The 17881-nt window shown below is 38.0% G+C and overlaps 2 protein-coding genes across 3 annotated transcripts in view; both read left to right on the top strand.

The window, feature by feature from the left end:
- The window catches only part of ascc1 (activating signal cointegrator 1 complex subunit 1), a 31255-nt gene extending 18161 nt beyond the window's left edge, over window positions 1-13094 (top strand). Inside the window, exon 10 of one of the 2 annotated variants that reach the window (XM_062055457.1) lies at window positions 12952-13094. The gene's annotated coding sequence lies outside the window, so the exon portion shown is untranslated. Of the gene's footprint in view, window positions 1-12947 lie in introns of both variants that reach the window. The other variant, XM_062055456.1, reaches the window with a different exon arrangement.
- Window positions 12977-17881, top strand: part of LOC133655366 (testican-2-like) — a 79788-nt gene continuing 74883 nt past the window's right edge. The window contains exon 1 of the mRNA XM_062055455.1: window positions 12977-13246. Coding sequence (XP_061911439.1) covers window positions 12977-13246 — 270 coding nt within the window. The remainder of the gene's footprint in view (window positions 13247-17881) is intronic.

Raw genomic sequence — 17881 nt, 5'->3', positions numbered from 1 at the left:
GAGGGGAGTCAGGTCCTGCTTCCTCTTCGCTTTGTAGATCTCGGGTCAAGACAATATATTTCTGTTGATTACAATACATGAAAGAAACAGAACACCTTCATGTTGCTTCCCATCCTACACAGTGGAGTTTTACAAGCCTTCTTCTTGGTAGGATCAAAGACAGCTTTTGTCTCCTCGCCGGGAACTCATGGCAACACAAAGTTTGAGGTATTTCACAAATCTACGGTCCGTAATATCATCAAAAGGTTAAGAGAATCTGGAGAAATCACTGCACATATGCGATGATATTACACATCTGTGAAGACACCATTGATGCTGAAAGGTACATACAGGTTTTGGAGCAACATATCTTGCCATCCAAGCAACGTTATCATGGACGCCCCTGCTTATTTCAGCAAGACAATGCCAAGCCACGTGTTACAACAGCATGGCTTCATAGTAAAAGAGTGCTGGTACTAGACTGGCCTGCCTGTAGTCCAGACCTGTCTCCCATTGAAAATGTGTGTCGCAATATGAAGTGTAAAATACCACAATGGAGACCTCAGGCTCTGGCTTACGAGGGCCAAAATCCACAGAGAAATGTCTTAACTGCCAAATATGATTTGAACCATTGGACGTCTGTTCCTGAAAAAGCCCACCCAGTCCTAGAAGGTGGTCAACAGTGTCAAAGGTTACCAGCATCAGAGGCCATCATGATGTCATTGGAGACCCTGAGTAGAGCATTTTCTGTGGAATATAATTGACAGTAACCAGACTGAAATGTATCAAACATATTTGTTGATTAAAAAAGCTGAGACTAACTTGTTTGCCACAACTTTTTATTTTTTATTTTGGACAGAAAGAGCAGTTCGGAGATGGGCAGATAGTTGCTAAGAACGGAGGGGTTAAGGTTTGGCATTTTAAGAAGAGGCTGGAAAACTGCATGCTTGAAGTAGGATAGAACACAACCGGAAACCAGTGAGCAATTGATTTTGGAGAGCACGGATCGGTCGATAGTGCTAAAAACCTTTTTTTAACAAAGTTGTGGACAGGATGTCTAATGGACTAGAAAAGATCTTCATTGTACGTGCAAGATCTGCTTAGGCTTGTGAGGGTGGGAGGAAGCAGGGAGTGTATATTGTTGCGTCCCGGAAGAGTTAGTGCTGCAAGGGGTTCTGGGTATTTGTTCTGTTGTGCTACGGTGCGGATGTTCTCCTGAAATGTGTTTGTCATTCTTGTTTGGTGTGGGTTCACAGTGTGGCGCATATTTGTAACAGTGTTAAAGTTGTTTATACGGCTACCCTCAGTGTGACCTGTATGGCTGTTGACCAAGTATGCATTGCATTCTCTTGTGTGTGAGAAAAGCCGTAGATATTATGCCTTTAAGGTTTATTGGCGCTCTGTACTTCTCCCTACGTCCGTGTACACAGCGGCGTTTTAAAAAGTCATAAATTTTACTTTTTGAAACCAATACCGACAATTTTGAAACCGATACCGATAATTTCCGATATTACATTTTAAAGCATTTATCGGCCAATAATATCGGCAGTCCGATATTATCGGACATCTCTAGTCATGACAGAATAAAATTTGAAAGAAACTATATTCCATACTTCTCATCGTGCAATGTTTACATTTTGTATTTATATATTTTTTTTAACTTTTTTTTTACCGTACCGCAGACTTCAGTATCTGCAAGTCTGAGGAAAAAACGGAAAGATATCACAGTCAGAGATTTGTCTTTGACTGTACTGTTATGTTTTGTCCTGTTAGTTTGACTACCTCAGTTGTTTTCAGCAACCCTGGGTTTGTGTTTTGGTTTCCATGGGTGCTGATTAGTTTCACCTGCCTCTGATTAGTTTTCGGGACGCTCACCTGCTTCTGGGCACTAATCAGAGAGCTACATATTCCTGTCTTTCGCCACACTCAGTCTGGCTTGCTTACCGTATTTTTCGGAGTATAAGTCGCTCCCGAGTATAAGTCGCACCGGCCGAAAATGCATAATAAAGAAGGAAAAAAACATATATAAGTCGCACTTAGTCGCATTTTTTGGGGAAATTTATTATATAAAAGCCAACACCAAGAATAGACATTTGAAAGGCAATTTAAAATAAATAAAGAATAGTGAACAACAGGCTGAATAAGTGTACGTTATATGAGGCATAAATAACCAACTGAGAAGGTGCCTGGTATGTTAACGTAACATATTATGGTAAGAGTCATTCAAATAACTATAACATATAGAACATGCTATACGTTTACCAAACAATCTGTCACTCCTAATCGCTAAATCCCATGAAATCTTATACGTCTAGTCTCTTACGTGAATGAGCTAAATAATATTATTGGATATTTTACGGTAATGTGTTAATAATTTCACACATAAGTCGCTCCTGAGTATAAGTCGCACTATGAAAAAAACTGTGACTTACAGTCCGAAAAATACGGTATTTGCTTCTATGCAACAAGGTACGTCGTTGATTTACCTTTGGATTCATATGCTAAGCACCCCTTGTTCGCTATTCCGTAAGCGTCCCGTGCTATCGGCACGCTGGTGCTCTTTTGGTTTGTATCCCGCATGATTTATGGACATTAAATAATTTTCTTACCTGCACCTTGCCTCCGGAGTTTTCCGTCTGCATCTCGGGAGAACGATTCACGCAGTATTATGCGACCCCGGCGTTACATGTACCATGTTAAATACCATAGGCCTTTGTACAGCAGAACGATGCTGAAATACCAATCGGAGTTGGGTGACAATTACATGCACATGCACATGTTGCACTTGCAGGAATATGTACAGTATTCGTCCTACAACTTATTTTGCTTCGTTTTTGAGTCTAAAGCAGTGTTTTTCAACCTTTTTCCAGCCAAGGCACATTTTTTGCGTTGAAAAAATGCGGAGGCACACCACCAGCAGAAATCATTTAAAAACGATACTCAGTTGACAGTAAAAAGTCGTTGTCTCAATTGTTGGATATGACTTTAAAGCATAACCAAGCATGCATCACTATAGCTCTTGTCTCAAAGTAGGTGTACTGTCACCACCTGTCACATCACACCCTGACTTATTTGGAGTTTTTTTTGCTGTTTTCCTGTGTGTAGTGTTTTAGTTCTTGTCTTGCGCTCCTATTTTGGTGGCTTTTTCTCTTTTGTTGGTATTTTCCTGTAGCTGTAGAATGTCTTCCTTTGAGCGATATTTCCCGAATCTACCGTATTTTTCGGATTATAAATCCCTCCGGAGTATGAGTCGCACCGGCCGAAAATGCATAATAAAGAAGGAAAAAAACATAAATAAGTTGCACTATAGTATAAGTCGCATTTTTGGGGGAAATTTATTTGATAAAAGCCAACACCAAGAATAGACATTTGAAAGGCAATTTAAAATAAATAAAGAATAGTGAACAACAGGCTGAATAAGTGTACGTTATATGAGGCATAAATAACCAACTGAGAACGTGCCTGGTATGTTAACGTAACATATTATGGTAAGAGTCATTCAAATAACTATAACATATAGAACATGCTATACGTTTACCAAACAATCTGTCACTCCTAATCGCTAAATCCGATTAAACCTTCTTCCTCGGTGTCGCTTCTAAACAACTCTGCCAACTCCAAAGGTAGACAATGCGCCGCTTCCTCTTCTATCGGTACGTCTAGTCTCTTACGTGAATGAGATAAATAATATTATTTGATATATTACGGTAATGTGTTAATAATTTCTCACACAAGTCGCTCCAGAGTATAAATTGCACCCCCGGCCAAACTATGAAAAAAACTGCGATTTATAATCCGAAAAATACGGTACTTTGTTTTAGCAATCAAGAATATTTCAGTTGTTTTTATCCTTCTTTGTGGGGACATTGTTGATTGTCATGTTTGAATGTACATTGTGGACGCCGTCTTTGCTCCACAGTAAGTGTTTGCTGTCGTCCAGCATTCTGTTTTTGTTTACTTTGTAGCCAGTTCAGTTTTAGTTCCGTTCTGCATAGCCTTGCCTAAGCTTCAATGCCTTTTCTTAGGGGGCGCTCACCTTTTGTTTATTTTTGGTTTAAGCTCTAGACACCTTTTTACCTGCATGCTGCCTCCCGCTGTTTCCGACATCTACAAAGCAATTAGCTAACGGCTGCCACCTACTGATATGGAAGAGTATTACACGGTAATACGGTAACAGCACCGACACTCAACAACAACACATAATTTGCCGACTATAATTACTGGTTTGCAAAAAATATTTTCAACCCAAATAGGTGAAATTAGATAATCTCCCACGGCACACCAGACTGTATCTCATGTGTGCGCCATGGCACAGTGGTTGAAAAACACTGGTCTAAAATTTGTTAGAATACATACTTATCAAAGTGGATCATAACAGACTTTTATAATGCACCTATTTTGATCATTCAGTTAACGTTTCCTGTGACCTAGTTTGCGTCCAACTTTAGCACGCAGCTGTCCGCAGCGACTATTTTAATTATCACCACTAATAAATCTTGATGCAGAGGGATGATCAGCTTCCACGGGGGTAGAATTTCTCGATCATAAAAAGTCAAGAGTCTTTTGACTGAAACAAACTTGTAGTCTTCTTATAGGTGGCCTCTGAAAGAACATTTGAAAAACTGTCTAAGTCCTCTAACAGGAGACCTTTTAATGACACTGCTTAATCATTTTTGCAATGAAAGGCTATCTTCCATGGCGCTATAAGTAAGTAAGCACCTTGACAGGACCTTGCGAAAACACACACTTTGTGGTGCGAAAACAAGTTGCTGGACTGTTAATTATCCAACCGAACGCGGAAGAATCGGATTATTTAGGGATTAAAAACACCTCTTTAAATAGAGCTTCTTTTTAATCAACGGCAAACCTGGTATCTGTCTCATGAGGTTACGATAAGCGGATTGTTCGCTTGTATTTTTATCTCAGATGTGTAGACCTTTTATTTGTTGGGGACAATGGCAAGAAATCGTCGTCTGAAGAAACTGCACTTGAGGTTTAAAAGGAAATACGGCATCGTATTCTAAAGTCGGTCACAAGACCTCCTTCTTTACTATGTATGTTAAGATTGCCTTCCAATGTATTTGTGGTATAAAAACAATCGATAAACTGAGAATAAAGTTGACTCCTGGTCCTCAGCTGCTAAAGAAACAAATTATGGTTTAGGACGGGGGTCGGCAACCCGCGGCTCTAGAGCCGCATGCGGCTCTTTAGCGCCGCCCTGGTGGCTCTATGGAGATTTTTCAAAAATGTATGAAGAATGGAAAAAGATGAGGGGAAAAAAAATCTATTTTTTTGTTTTAGTATGGTTTCTGTAGGAGGACAAACATGACACAAACCTCCCTAATTGTTATAAATCACACTGTTTATATTAAACATGCTTCACTGATTCGAGTATTTGGCGAGTGCCGTTTTGTCCTACTAATTTTGGCGGTCCCTGAACTCACCGTATAGTTTGTTTACATGTATAACTTTCTCCGACTTTCTAGGACGTGTTTTATGCCACTTCTTTTTCTGTCTCATTTTGTCCACCCGGCTGTTAACGTTGTGCGTGAGTGCACAAAGGTGAGTTTTGTTGATGTTATTGACTTGTGTGGAGTGCTAATCAGACATATTTGGTCACTGCATGACCGCAAGCTAATCGATGCTAACATGCTATTTAGGCTAGCGATATGTACATATTGCATCATTATGCCTCATTTGTAGGTATATTTGAGGTCATTTAGTTTCCTTTAAGTCCTCTTAATTAAATGTATATCTCATGACACATGTAATATGGCTTTTAATTTTTTGCGGCTCCAGACAGATTTGTTTTTGTATTTGTGGTCCAATATGGCTCTTTCAACATTTTGGGTTGCCGACCCCTGGTTTAGGACGATAGTGAATCTCATTGACCACGATCAACACCCGAGGGAGTTATTCGGTGCACTCTTCCGGATGTGTACCATACCAACTCCACATATATATTTTTTTTTAACTCAAGTGAGGCAATTATGCGTAGCCTACAGCCAAATCGAGTCTTGGATTTATGCAGATTTTAACCTAGTTTTTGGGTTCATATTTAAAACGAGAAGGTGTTGGACTCTTGCCGAATTATCTTGATAAGGGAACAATAATGTCAGTGTTTCCCACACATTCATTTATTTGTGGCGGACCGCCACGAAAGAATTACGTCTGCCACAAATTAAAAAAAAAAAAAAAGTTTTTTATTTCTTTAAAACATTTTTTAATTTTTTTTTTTTTTTGTCCTGTCCAACTTCTCAGGCAAATCATATAGTTGATGTAGATGCCCATATCGGCTGTTCAGATTTACTTTACAAAAGAGAAGTGTAGGATACTTCTCTTGTTGCCTTATTTGTATTTGACCACTACTGTTTTCTGTTTATTTGTTACTGACTGTGGCAGGACGCCTCTGCCTCTGTTTCACTTTATGTTGCTGGTAAATAATATGGTTGTAGTAGTAGGCTAAAGTTAAATTATTTAGTATGCACTAATTAAAGGGGCAGAGCTTTAAGAGACATTTTAGCTTTTATATTTTATAAGATATATTTTTTGTAAGAACCACAATTAATAAATATATTTCAGTGAATAACTTATTGTTCAAATCTGTATATAAATATGTACATAAAGTGTTGTAATTGTAAAATGGATGAATGGATGGACGTTTAAAACAAAACTGTTATTATTAATTAGTAAGTATACATTTTTTGAGCCTTTTTAGAGAAAATCATATCATTGTAGTAAATTATGCAAATTACTCGATGATGTCATGTTGACCACTCCTGTAACCACGCCCACAACCACGCCCCCACCGCCACAGGTATCTTGGCAGTTTATGGGAAACACTGAATGTGTTCTGGTAGTTAATTGTGGAGAGCAGTGGTGTCCAAACGTTTTCCAGCGAGGGCCACATACAGAAAAGTTTAAGGCCGTAGGGGCCATTTTGTACTTTTTTGTATGTTCAAGATCCTAAAACCAGTCATGATTGCACATGACATGCAGTTATTATACATTTTTTGTATTTGTTCCTGTTTAGCGCTCTTTTCGTTCTGCATCCTGTTTGCGCTGGCTCCTTCTCCTGTCCCTGATTGCCAATCAGGATGCTTTTCGGGACTTGATTATTTTGCTTTGTACGTTAATGTTGTACTGTCAGGTTCAAACACTGATGACATCTATTAAACAGACAAGAAGCAAGGAATTAAACAGAGACAGGATTCAATTTAGCTCAATGAGGAGGTGTGAATGTTGTCTGTCTATCTGTGTTGGCCCTGCGATGAGGTGGCGACTTGTCCAGGGTGTACCCCGCCTTCCGCCCGATTGTAGCTGAGATAGGCTCCAGCGCCCCCCGCGACCCCGAAGGGAATAAGCGGTAGAAAATGGATGGATGGAGGAGAAACGTCTGGGCTGTACTCTTGTACAGTCTTCCACCACGCTCTGACAAGAGAGTTCTACGCCTCCTCTTTTATTTGGACGTTCCCTGATTACATAGCAACAGCTGTTTCTAAGGGGAGAGGGGGTCGTAAACAGCCGTTGCCCTCTGTCACAAAACAGTTCAAAGAAAATATGCCTGGATCTTGCGTCAGGCCCTGCTTCCTCTCCGCTTTGTAGATCTTAGGGTCAAGACAAGATCTTCCTGTGGATCACAATAGATCAAAGAAACCGACACCTTCATGTCGCTTCCCATCGTACACGGTAGAGTTTTACAAGACTTTTGCTTGGTAAGATCAAAGACAGCTTTTGTCTGCTCGCCGGGAACAGAAAGTTTTGTGATAACTTACATACAATTATTCTGACATGTACCTTTGCTTGCTTAGCACTGTTTTCCATTCGTGCGCCTCCCAGCTGTGTTTCCTGCGTTTTTTCTAATAAAGAGGGCTTCTTTTCTGCACTTGCCTGCCGTCTCTGCAACACGGGGTCCATAAATACACAGAAATGTAACAAAAAAAAACAAGAAAATTTAGTTTAATCAATTATTTGTATTATTCTTTAATAATATTTGTATCAATTCCAACAATCCAAAAAATCTGTACATAAACAGGTCAACGGCCAATTTGGTTTTCAGGTCCCATTTTTGGGGCAAATTGGGCTGTTCCATTTTTTCCTTCGTTTTTTTTTATTTTGTTTGTTTGTTTTCTAATCAAAAACGTGTTTATTTTGTCTTTAAACGGTGTTGTGGGCCAATAAAAAATTAGCTGCAGGCCGCAATTGGCACCCGGGCCACAACTTGGACACCCCTGGTGTGGAGGGAGCATCTTTAGGACTAAAAGGTCAACAAAAGCTGAAAGGGAAATATGATATACAACAATCATTGAGGCTCTTGATGGTTCGACTTGTATTTAGATTCAGATTCACTCTGGTTTTAAGGAATCCATTAAGAATGCAATAACCAAAAGCAAATGATAAACTAAGTGCTATCCTTTTGACTGCCAAATCTGTATTTAACTTTCAAATTGAATGTATTTTGAAATAGAAATAACAGTTCTTCGGGCTCCTCTTTGTTACATTTGTAGCTCGATCCAGTTTGACTCTAGTTTCAAAGGATGAACTAATAATGCAATAAACAAAAACTAACTATGACTAATTTGATGACATAGCCCTTTGACTGTCCCATCTGCATTAGCTCTGGATTGATATTTTGCATTTCTATGTTGAAATTGAAACGTAATATTCTTATTTAGCCTCTTAATAGTTAGATTTGTAGCTAAATCCAGATTGATTTATTAAGAATATAATAAGGACAAACAAATGCTGACTTCACTGATAGCCGCAGAAGCATTGTTCACACTTCAAGTCAATTTTGATTTGTTTGCCCATATGCCACCTGTATCGGATTTGTTTATGTCAGTGTGAACAGTGCAATCCCGAATTTCGTATGTGGAAATAAATCGGATATAAATGCGATGCGTCCGCAATGTGAACGCTACGGTTGCATTCATCCGACCTGAACGCCGTCAAAAAGCGATAAGCTTCATAATAGTTTATTTTCCGGACCATAGGGTATATAAGGCGCACTGCCGATGAATGGTCTATTTTCGATCTTTTTTCATATATAAGGTGCACCGATTAAAGGAGTCCTATTATTATTATTTTTTCTAAATTGCAAACACTTCTTTGTGGTCTACATAACATGTAATGGTGGTTCTTAGGTCAAAATGTTGCATAGATGATGTTTTACAGATCATCTTCAAGCCGCTTTCTGACAGTCGCTTCCGGATGCGCCGTTTTGTGGGCGGTCTTATTTACGTGGCTCACCTTCGACAGCGTCTTCTCCCCGTCATCTTTGTTGTAGCGGTGTAGCGTGCAAGGACGGGAGTGGAAGAAGTGTCAAAAGATGGAGCTAACTGTTTTAATGACATTCAGACTTTACTTCAATCAATAACAGAGCAGCATCTCCTTCACATCCCGTGAAAAACGGTTTGACCGGAACTCTCTGATAACTAAAGTTCCTTGGGTGAATTTTGTAAACTCACTATACCTGTATGTTTTAGCACTTTCATGACGAGTTTACTGACAGATATAAGTAAGAACTATACACTACTTTATATTAGAAATGGCAACAGTGGAGGATGAATGTGCCATAACAAGAAGATAGAGAAAAAGAAGAAGCTTATCAACTATGGTGTCGTCACGGACTACAAGGGCGGACAGGCGCAACCTTTAAGTATTTATGCAGATCCCAAATACAGATCAGCAGGTACCAGAAGGTAAGATAGTTGCTTTTGCATAATATTGCGAAACAAAACGCCAGATAATATGTCTTACCTTATACACACACCATAATAATACTCCTATGTTGAAGCACAGTACAATCCATCAAGCGGTGCGGCTTCGTAGCTTACCAAAGTCATACTAAAACGTTTTTGATAGACTTTTGTGCGCGGTGTGTAATGTTTCTATATTTTCAATGGAACATATAAAATGGTTGGTGTTGTTTTACTTGAGTCATGTTGCCATCATATTGCAGTCTACACGTATCTGTTATGTTTGACTGCCATCTACTGGTCACACTTATCATTACACCATGTACTAAAAAAAAAAATTGCTTCTATGTCGGGAAGCAAAAACAGAATTATTCCGTACATTAGGCGCACTGTCGAGTCTTGAGGGGAAAAAAAAGATTTTAAGTGAGCCTTATAGTCCGAAAAATACGGTAACTCTGCAAAACAGTTGTAAAAGAAATACCGTATTTTTCGGACTGTAAGTCGCAGTTTTTTTCATAGTTTGGTGGTTTGGGTGCGACTTAAACTCCGGAGGCAAGGTGCAGGTAAGAAAAGGATTTAATGTCCATAAATCATGCGGGATACAAACCAAAAGAGCACCAGCGTACCGATAACACGGGACGCTTACGGAATAGCGAACAAGGGGGGCTTAGCTTATGAATCCAAAGGTAAATCAACGACGTACCTTGGTGCATAAAAGCAAATACCGTATTTTTCGGACTATAAGTCGCAGTTTTTTTCATAGTTTGGCCGGGGGTGCGACTTATACTCAGGAGCGACTTATGTGTGAAATTATTAACACATTACCGTAAAATATCAAATAATATGATTTAGCTCATTCACGTAAGAGACTAGACGTATAAGATTTCATGGGATTTAGCGATTAGGAGTGACAGATTGTTTGGTAAACGTATAGCATGTTCTATATGTTATAGTTATTTGAATGACTCTTACCATAATATGTTACGTTAACATACCAGGCACGTTCTCAGTTGGTTATTTATGCCTCATATAACGTACACTTATTCAGCCTGTTGTTCACTATTCTTTATTTATTTTAAATTGCCTTTCAAATGTCTATTCTTGGTGTTGGGTTTAATCAAATAAATTTCTCCAAAAAATGCGACTTATACTACAGTGCGACTTATATATGTTTTTTTCCTTCTTTATTATGCATTTTCGGCCGGTGCGACTTATACTCCAGTGCGACTTGTATATGTTTTTTTCCTTCTTTATTATGCATTTTCGTCCGGTGCGACTCATACTCCGGTGCGACTTATACTCCAGTGCGACTTGTATATGTTTTTTTCCTTCTTTATTATGCGTTTTCGGCCGGTACGACTTATACTCCGGTGCGACTTATACTCCAGTGCGACTTGTATATGGTTTTTTTCCTTCTTTATTATGCATTTTCGACCGGTGCGACTTATACTCCGGTGCGACTTATACTCCAGTGCGACTTGTATATGTTTTTTTCCTTCTTTATTATGCATTTTCTGCAGGTGCGACTTATACTCCGGTGCGACTTATACTCCAGTGCGACTTGTATATGTTTTTTTCCTTCTTTGTTATGCATTTTCGTCCGGTACGACTTATACTCCAGTGCGACTTATACTCCAGTGCGACTTGTATATGTTTTTTTCCTTCTTTATTATGCATTTTCTGCAGGTGCGACTTATACTCCGGTGCGACTTATACTCCAGTGCGACTTGTATATGTTTTTTTCCTTCTTTATTATGCATTTTCGTCCGGTGCGACTTATACTCCGGTGCGACTTATACTCCAGTGCGACTTGCATATGTTTTTTTCCTTCTTTATTATGCATTTTCGGCCGGTGCGACTTATACTCCAGTGCGACTTATACTCCAGTGCGACTTATACTCCAGTGCAACTTGTATATGTTTTTTTCCTTCTTTATTATGCATTTTCGGCCGGTGCGACTTATACTCCGGTGCGACTTATACTCCAGTGCGACTTGTATGTGTTATTTTCCTTCTTTATTATGCATTTTCGTCCGGTGCGACTTATACTCCGGTGCGACTTATACTCCAGTGCGACTTGTATATGTTTTTTCCCTTCTTTATTATGCATTTTCGTCCGGTGCGACTTATACTCCAGTGCGACTTATACTCCAGTGCGACTTGTATATGTTTTTTTCCTTCTTTATTATGCATTTTCTGCAGGTGCGACTTATACTCCGGTGCGACTTATACTCCAGTGCGACTTGTATATATTTTTTTTCTTCTTTATTATGCATTTTCGTCCGGTGCGACTTATACTCCGGTGCGAATTATACTCCAGTGCGACTTATACTCCAGTGCAACTTGTATATGTTTTTTTCCTTCTTTATTATGCATTTTCGTCCGGTGCGACTTATACTCCAGTGCGACTTATACTCCAGTGCGACTTGTATGTGTTATTTTCCTTCTTTATTATGCATTTTCGTCCGGTGCGACTTATACTCCGGTGCGACTTATACTCCAGTGCGACTTGTATATGTTTTTTTCCTTCTTTATTATGCATTTTCGTCCGGTGCGACTTATACTCCAGTGCGACTTATACTCCAGTGCGACTTGTATATGTTTTTTTCCTTCTTTATTATGCATTTTCGCCCGGTGCGACTTATACTCCGGTGCGACTTATACTCCAGTGCGACTTGTATATGTTTTTTTCCTTCTTTATTATGCATTTTCGTCCGGTGCGACTTATACTCCAGTGCGACTTATACTCCAGTGCGACTTGTATATGTTTTTTTCCTTCTTTATTATGCATTTTCGTCCGGTGCGACTTATACTCCGGTGCGACTTATACTCCAGTGCGACTTGTATATGTTTTTTTTTTCTTCTTTATTATGCATTTTCTGCAGGTGCGACTTATACTCGGGAAAATAAAAAAAGTTCCACCACTCTTGACACGTTCTTCAAGCAGACATCAAAGCAAAATATCCCGTACAACTTTTATTTTGTGATAAAAAGATCGGATTTGACAAACAAACAGTGTGAACGCAGCCAAAATGTCCATCCTGGATCATAACTGGTTTAAACTCAGTATGCCATTCAAACAGGATATGATTTGACTGATGCTCTTAAAATATGTTGCCGTGAAAAAGCGTAAACAGGAAGTCGCACTCAAACAATCAAACATCCTTGGAGGAGGTGATAAAGACAGCGAGCGAGCGGAAATGAAGACAGTATGTAATCTCTCCGCCCTCTTTGTGGCTCTCTCCTCCTCCTCCTCCCCCCTGTGTCCTAGTCAGAGTGGCGAGGCAGCGGCAGTCTCGCATGAGTATCCTCCACCATCAGCATCAGCAGCGCCGACACAGCATCACCATGGTGGCGACTCGGAGCTCCCACGCGGCCGCCTGCCTTTGCCTGCTGCTCGCCGCCTTCTCCCTGCGGCTGGATGCTGCCAGAGACGGGATGGAGGCGGAGGATCGGGAGGAGGAGAGAGCGGCGCCAGGCAGAGGCGCCAATTTGATGGACCAGCGGTGGCTGTCGACCGTCTCGCAGTACAGCAACCGCAAGATCAAGCACTGGAATCGCTTCCGAGATGTGAGTGCTGCTTTTTTTTAATAATATGCAATCTGTGTGGGTGAAAAGACTGAAAGTTGAGTTTCACTTTCTCTGCATGCACAACAAAGCGATTCCTGTCTCATCTGTGCTAAAGAAGAGCGTGTGTACTTAGTGATCAATAGTCCATTGATCACCTTTATACAATGTGGTCACGACAAAATCAAAGTAAACTGACTGCAATAGGCTTAAAGTGCAAGCGTATCACACATTCGGAACACAGTCTGTGCCGAAAAGATACAAATAGGTGCTTAAGTGGGGGATATCATATTCTCACATTTGTATCCCCCTGAGGCTTTTTCTTTGAAAATTTCAAGCCCCTGAATCCCATGCCACTTAGCAGCACGAAATGTGCCCGGCACACCCATCACGAGTGAATTGACAAAAAAAATAAAATAAGAAAAAATAAAAAAGCCTCAAGGAGCTATTCCCGAAATCACACAGAAAGTTGTCCGTTTTGGTCATTTTGGCCTTTTCTGGCTTTCTTCATAGATGAGCTTCATGGACATATTTGATCCGATTGTTGGCAAATTTAAACCATATGTACTAAACCGATAAGGGGTTGCCAAATTGTGGACGTTTTTGAGTTTTCGTCATTGCATGGCGGCGGAGCATGGCAGCGATGTTTAATGACATGCCATAGATCACCAAACTCTTAACTCCGCAAGGTCACAACCGGGGGGGGGGCGTTGATACAGGATGTTGAACCAGACTAATGAGCTGGTGATTATCCAGCAATTCATTGACCGTTTGTCTAATAATTATAAAACTTTGAATATATATATATATATATATATATATATATATATATATATATATATATATATATATATATATATATATATATATATATATATATATATATGTATGTGTGTGTGTGTGTGGGGGGGGAAAAAATCACAAGACTATTTCATCTCTACAGGCCTGTTTCATGAGGGGTTTCCTCAATCCTCAGGAGATTCCTCAGAAAATCTCTGTATATATCTCTGTAAATATATATATATATATATATATATATATATATATATATATATATATATATATATATATATATATATATATATATATATACATGCACATATATATATATATATATATATATATGTATGTATGTATGTATGTATGTATGTATGTATGTATATGTATGTATATATATATGTGTGCATGTATATAGATATATATATATGTATGTATGTATATATATGTGTGCATGTATATAGATATATATGTATGTATGTATGTATATATATATATACACATACATACATATATATATGTATGTATGTATGTATATATATATATATACAGTATATATATATATATATATATATATATATATATATATATATATATATATATATATATGTATGCATGTGTATATATATATATATATATATATATATATATATATATATATATATATATATATATATATATATATATATATATATATATATATATATATATATATATATATATATATATATATATATAATGCGTTTTCTTTATTTTCATGACTATTTACATTGTAGATTGTCACTGAAGGCATCAAAACTATGACACCTGTGAAGTGAAAACACTTTCAGGTGACTACCTCTTGAAGCTCACCGAGAGAATGCCAAGAGCGTGCAAAGCAGTGATCAGAGCAAAGGGTGGCTATTTTGAAGAAACTAGAATATAAAACATGTTTTCAGTTATTTCACCTTTTTTTGTTAAGTACATAACTCCACATGTGTTCATTCATAGTTTTGATGCCCTCAGTGACAATCTACAATGTAAATAGTCATGAAAATAAAGAAAACGCATTGAATGAGAAGGTGTGTCCAAACTGTTGGCCTGTACTATATATATATATATACATATATATATATATATATATATATATATATATATATATATATATATATATATATATATATATATATATATATATATATATATATATATATATATATATATATATATATATATATATATATATATATATATATATGTGTGTGTGTGTGTGTGTGTGTGTGTGTGTGTGTGTATGTATGTATATATATATATATATACTAATAGGTTTTCCAAAGCATTTTGAACAGTACCCATAGGGGGCGCCGCTAATGTTGTCTACTGTGCCTGTGTGTTGTTAAATTTAAAGTACCAATGATTGTCACACTAAGTGTGGCAAAATTATTCTCTGCATTTTTTACAACCTATCTGTAGCTCTATTATTTGTTGATTGCGGCTATGTCAATAGGACCTTGCAGCATGTATCCATTTTAGTACCAGGTCCACAATAGACACACACACACACACACACACACACACACACACACACACACACACACACACACACACACACACACACACACACACACACACACACACACACACACACACACACACACACACACACACACACACACACACTCTCTCTCTCTCTCTTGTATTTGTTACCTTCTTGAGACCTTCGAAAAATTACTACCTCTTTAGGACCACCCTTTCTAGATATATAAAGATTTGTATTTACACCATTAATAATATATACATACTATGTAAACATAAAATGGCTTTTTGTGAAAAATTTGTTGGAATTTCACAAGAAAAAGGTCACAATTTAACAAGAATAACTTAGAATTTTGGCAGTATTATAATAGAAGTCGTAATTTTACTCAACGCAATTCAAAATTTTACAAGAAAAACTGAACATTTGTGCAAAATTATGATAAAAGTTGGAATTTTGCTCAATAACTGTCGCAATTTAACAAGAAAAGCTTAACATTTTGGCAATTTTATGAAAAGAGTCGTAATTTTACTCGACAAAAATCACAATTTTATAAGAAAACTTTAACATTTTGGCAATATTATAATAATAATCGGAATTTCACTTGGCAAAATTGTGACAAAAGTCAGAATTTTATGACAAATGTCACCATTTTGCATTAAAAAGTAATAATTTGACATCAAAAAGTAACAATTTTACGAGAAAATATTGCAATATTGCAGGAACACAAAGAATATGAGAAATTGTTCCCAATTTCATAAGAAAAATGTTGACGCATTGTGAGAAAAAAACTGCTTTTAGTTAATTTATTTATTAAAAAATTTTTTTTGTTTGTAATTGGTTTTTAATCTTCATTATTTACTTCAAGTTATTACAGTATTTCTCTATATACATTCATTCATTTTGGACAAAGGGGGCACATTACAATTCCTTACACACACTTGTTATTACATATGTTGGCCAGAGGGGGAGCGCTTCAAATTTTTACACACACTTGTTATTACATATGTTGGCCAGAGGGGGAGCGCTTCAAATTTTTACACACACTTGTTATTTCATATGTTGACCAGAGGGGGAGCACTTTTAAAACCGACACACAGTCAATTTGAAAAATCCCTCCTTTTTGGGACCACCCTGGTCACATATGGGACGCGGGTTGTCTTATGTCAGCACCAGAAGTCTTAAAATCAGCTGTTCACTTGGCGGTTTTTTTTGGGGATGAATAGGGAAGTCCTTTTTAGCTGCCCTCTTGCTTTATCATATATTGCTGCCTTTGCACCTGTCAGTGTTTACTTTTGTATGCACATTAAATCAACAAAAAATCCTGACTTTGGTGCAATGTTCACGGACTCTAGTATTTGGCTCTCTGTTAGATGCAATGGTTTTCCGTATTGGGACCATGGTTTCGGTCCTAACTTGTTCACAGGTCCTCATATGGAAAGTACTTTTCCTTGTCGATGTCTCAATGAGGGTAGAAATACAAGAACACACACACACACACACGCACACACACACTCTTGTATTTCTTTCCTTCTTGAGACCTCTGAAAAATGCCTACCTCTTTAGGACCACCCTTTCTAGATATATAAAGATGTGTATTTACAACATTAATAATATATACATACTATGCAAATATAAAAAAGGTAAGCTTTAAGTAAATTTATTTATTTATTTTTGCAGTTGGTTTTTAAAGATAATTTACTTTATTATTAACTTCAAGTTATTACAGTATGCCTCTATATACATTTTTTTTTTAAATTGTTACATTACATTACATATGTTGGCCAGAGGGGGAGCACTTTCAATTTTTCCACACACTTGTTATTTCATATGTTGACCAGAGGGGGAGCACTTTTAAAACCGACACACAGTCAATTTGAAAAATCTCTCCTTTTTGGGACCACCCTAATTTTGATAGATGTGATAGATCCTCTATTAAGATGCAATGGTTTTCCGTATTGGGACCATGATTTCGGTCTTAACTTGTTCACCGGTCCTCATATGGAAGCTACTTTTCCTTGTCGATGTCTCAAGAAGGGTAGAAATACAAGAACACACACACACTGCTTGCATGTTCGAAATAAACTCAAACTCAAACTCAAACTCACAAGCTGTCCTTGAGGGGACTTTGGGGTGTTGTTGACATCACAACATACACAAGAGGATTGTAGTGAGACATCCAAGCGATGCTTTAATTCCCCGGGGCTGCATTTTCTTCTCAATACAACACTGGCCGCGAAACAGGAGTTCAAAACATTCACAGAGGTCTTTACTGTTCCTCCTTTCTCATCCTCCTAAAAAGAGCTCCCCCGCCCGCGGACAAACAACATCTCCACTCTCGGTGGCAA

This window comes from Entelurus aequoreus, linkage group LG08, assembly GCF_033978785.1.
Source record: "Entelurus aequoreus isolate RoL-2023_Sb linkage group LG08, RoL_Eaeq_v1.1, whole genome shotgun sequence".
NCBI classification, from domain to species: domain Eukaryota; kingdom Metazoa; phylum Chordata; class Actinopteri; order Syngnathiformes; family Syngnathidae; genus Entelurus; species Entelurus aequoreus.
The sequence above is the reverse complement of the archived record's forward strand: the minus strand, read 5'-3'. Positions and strand labels throughout refer to the sequence as shown.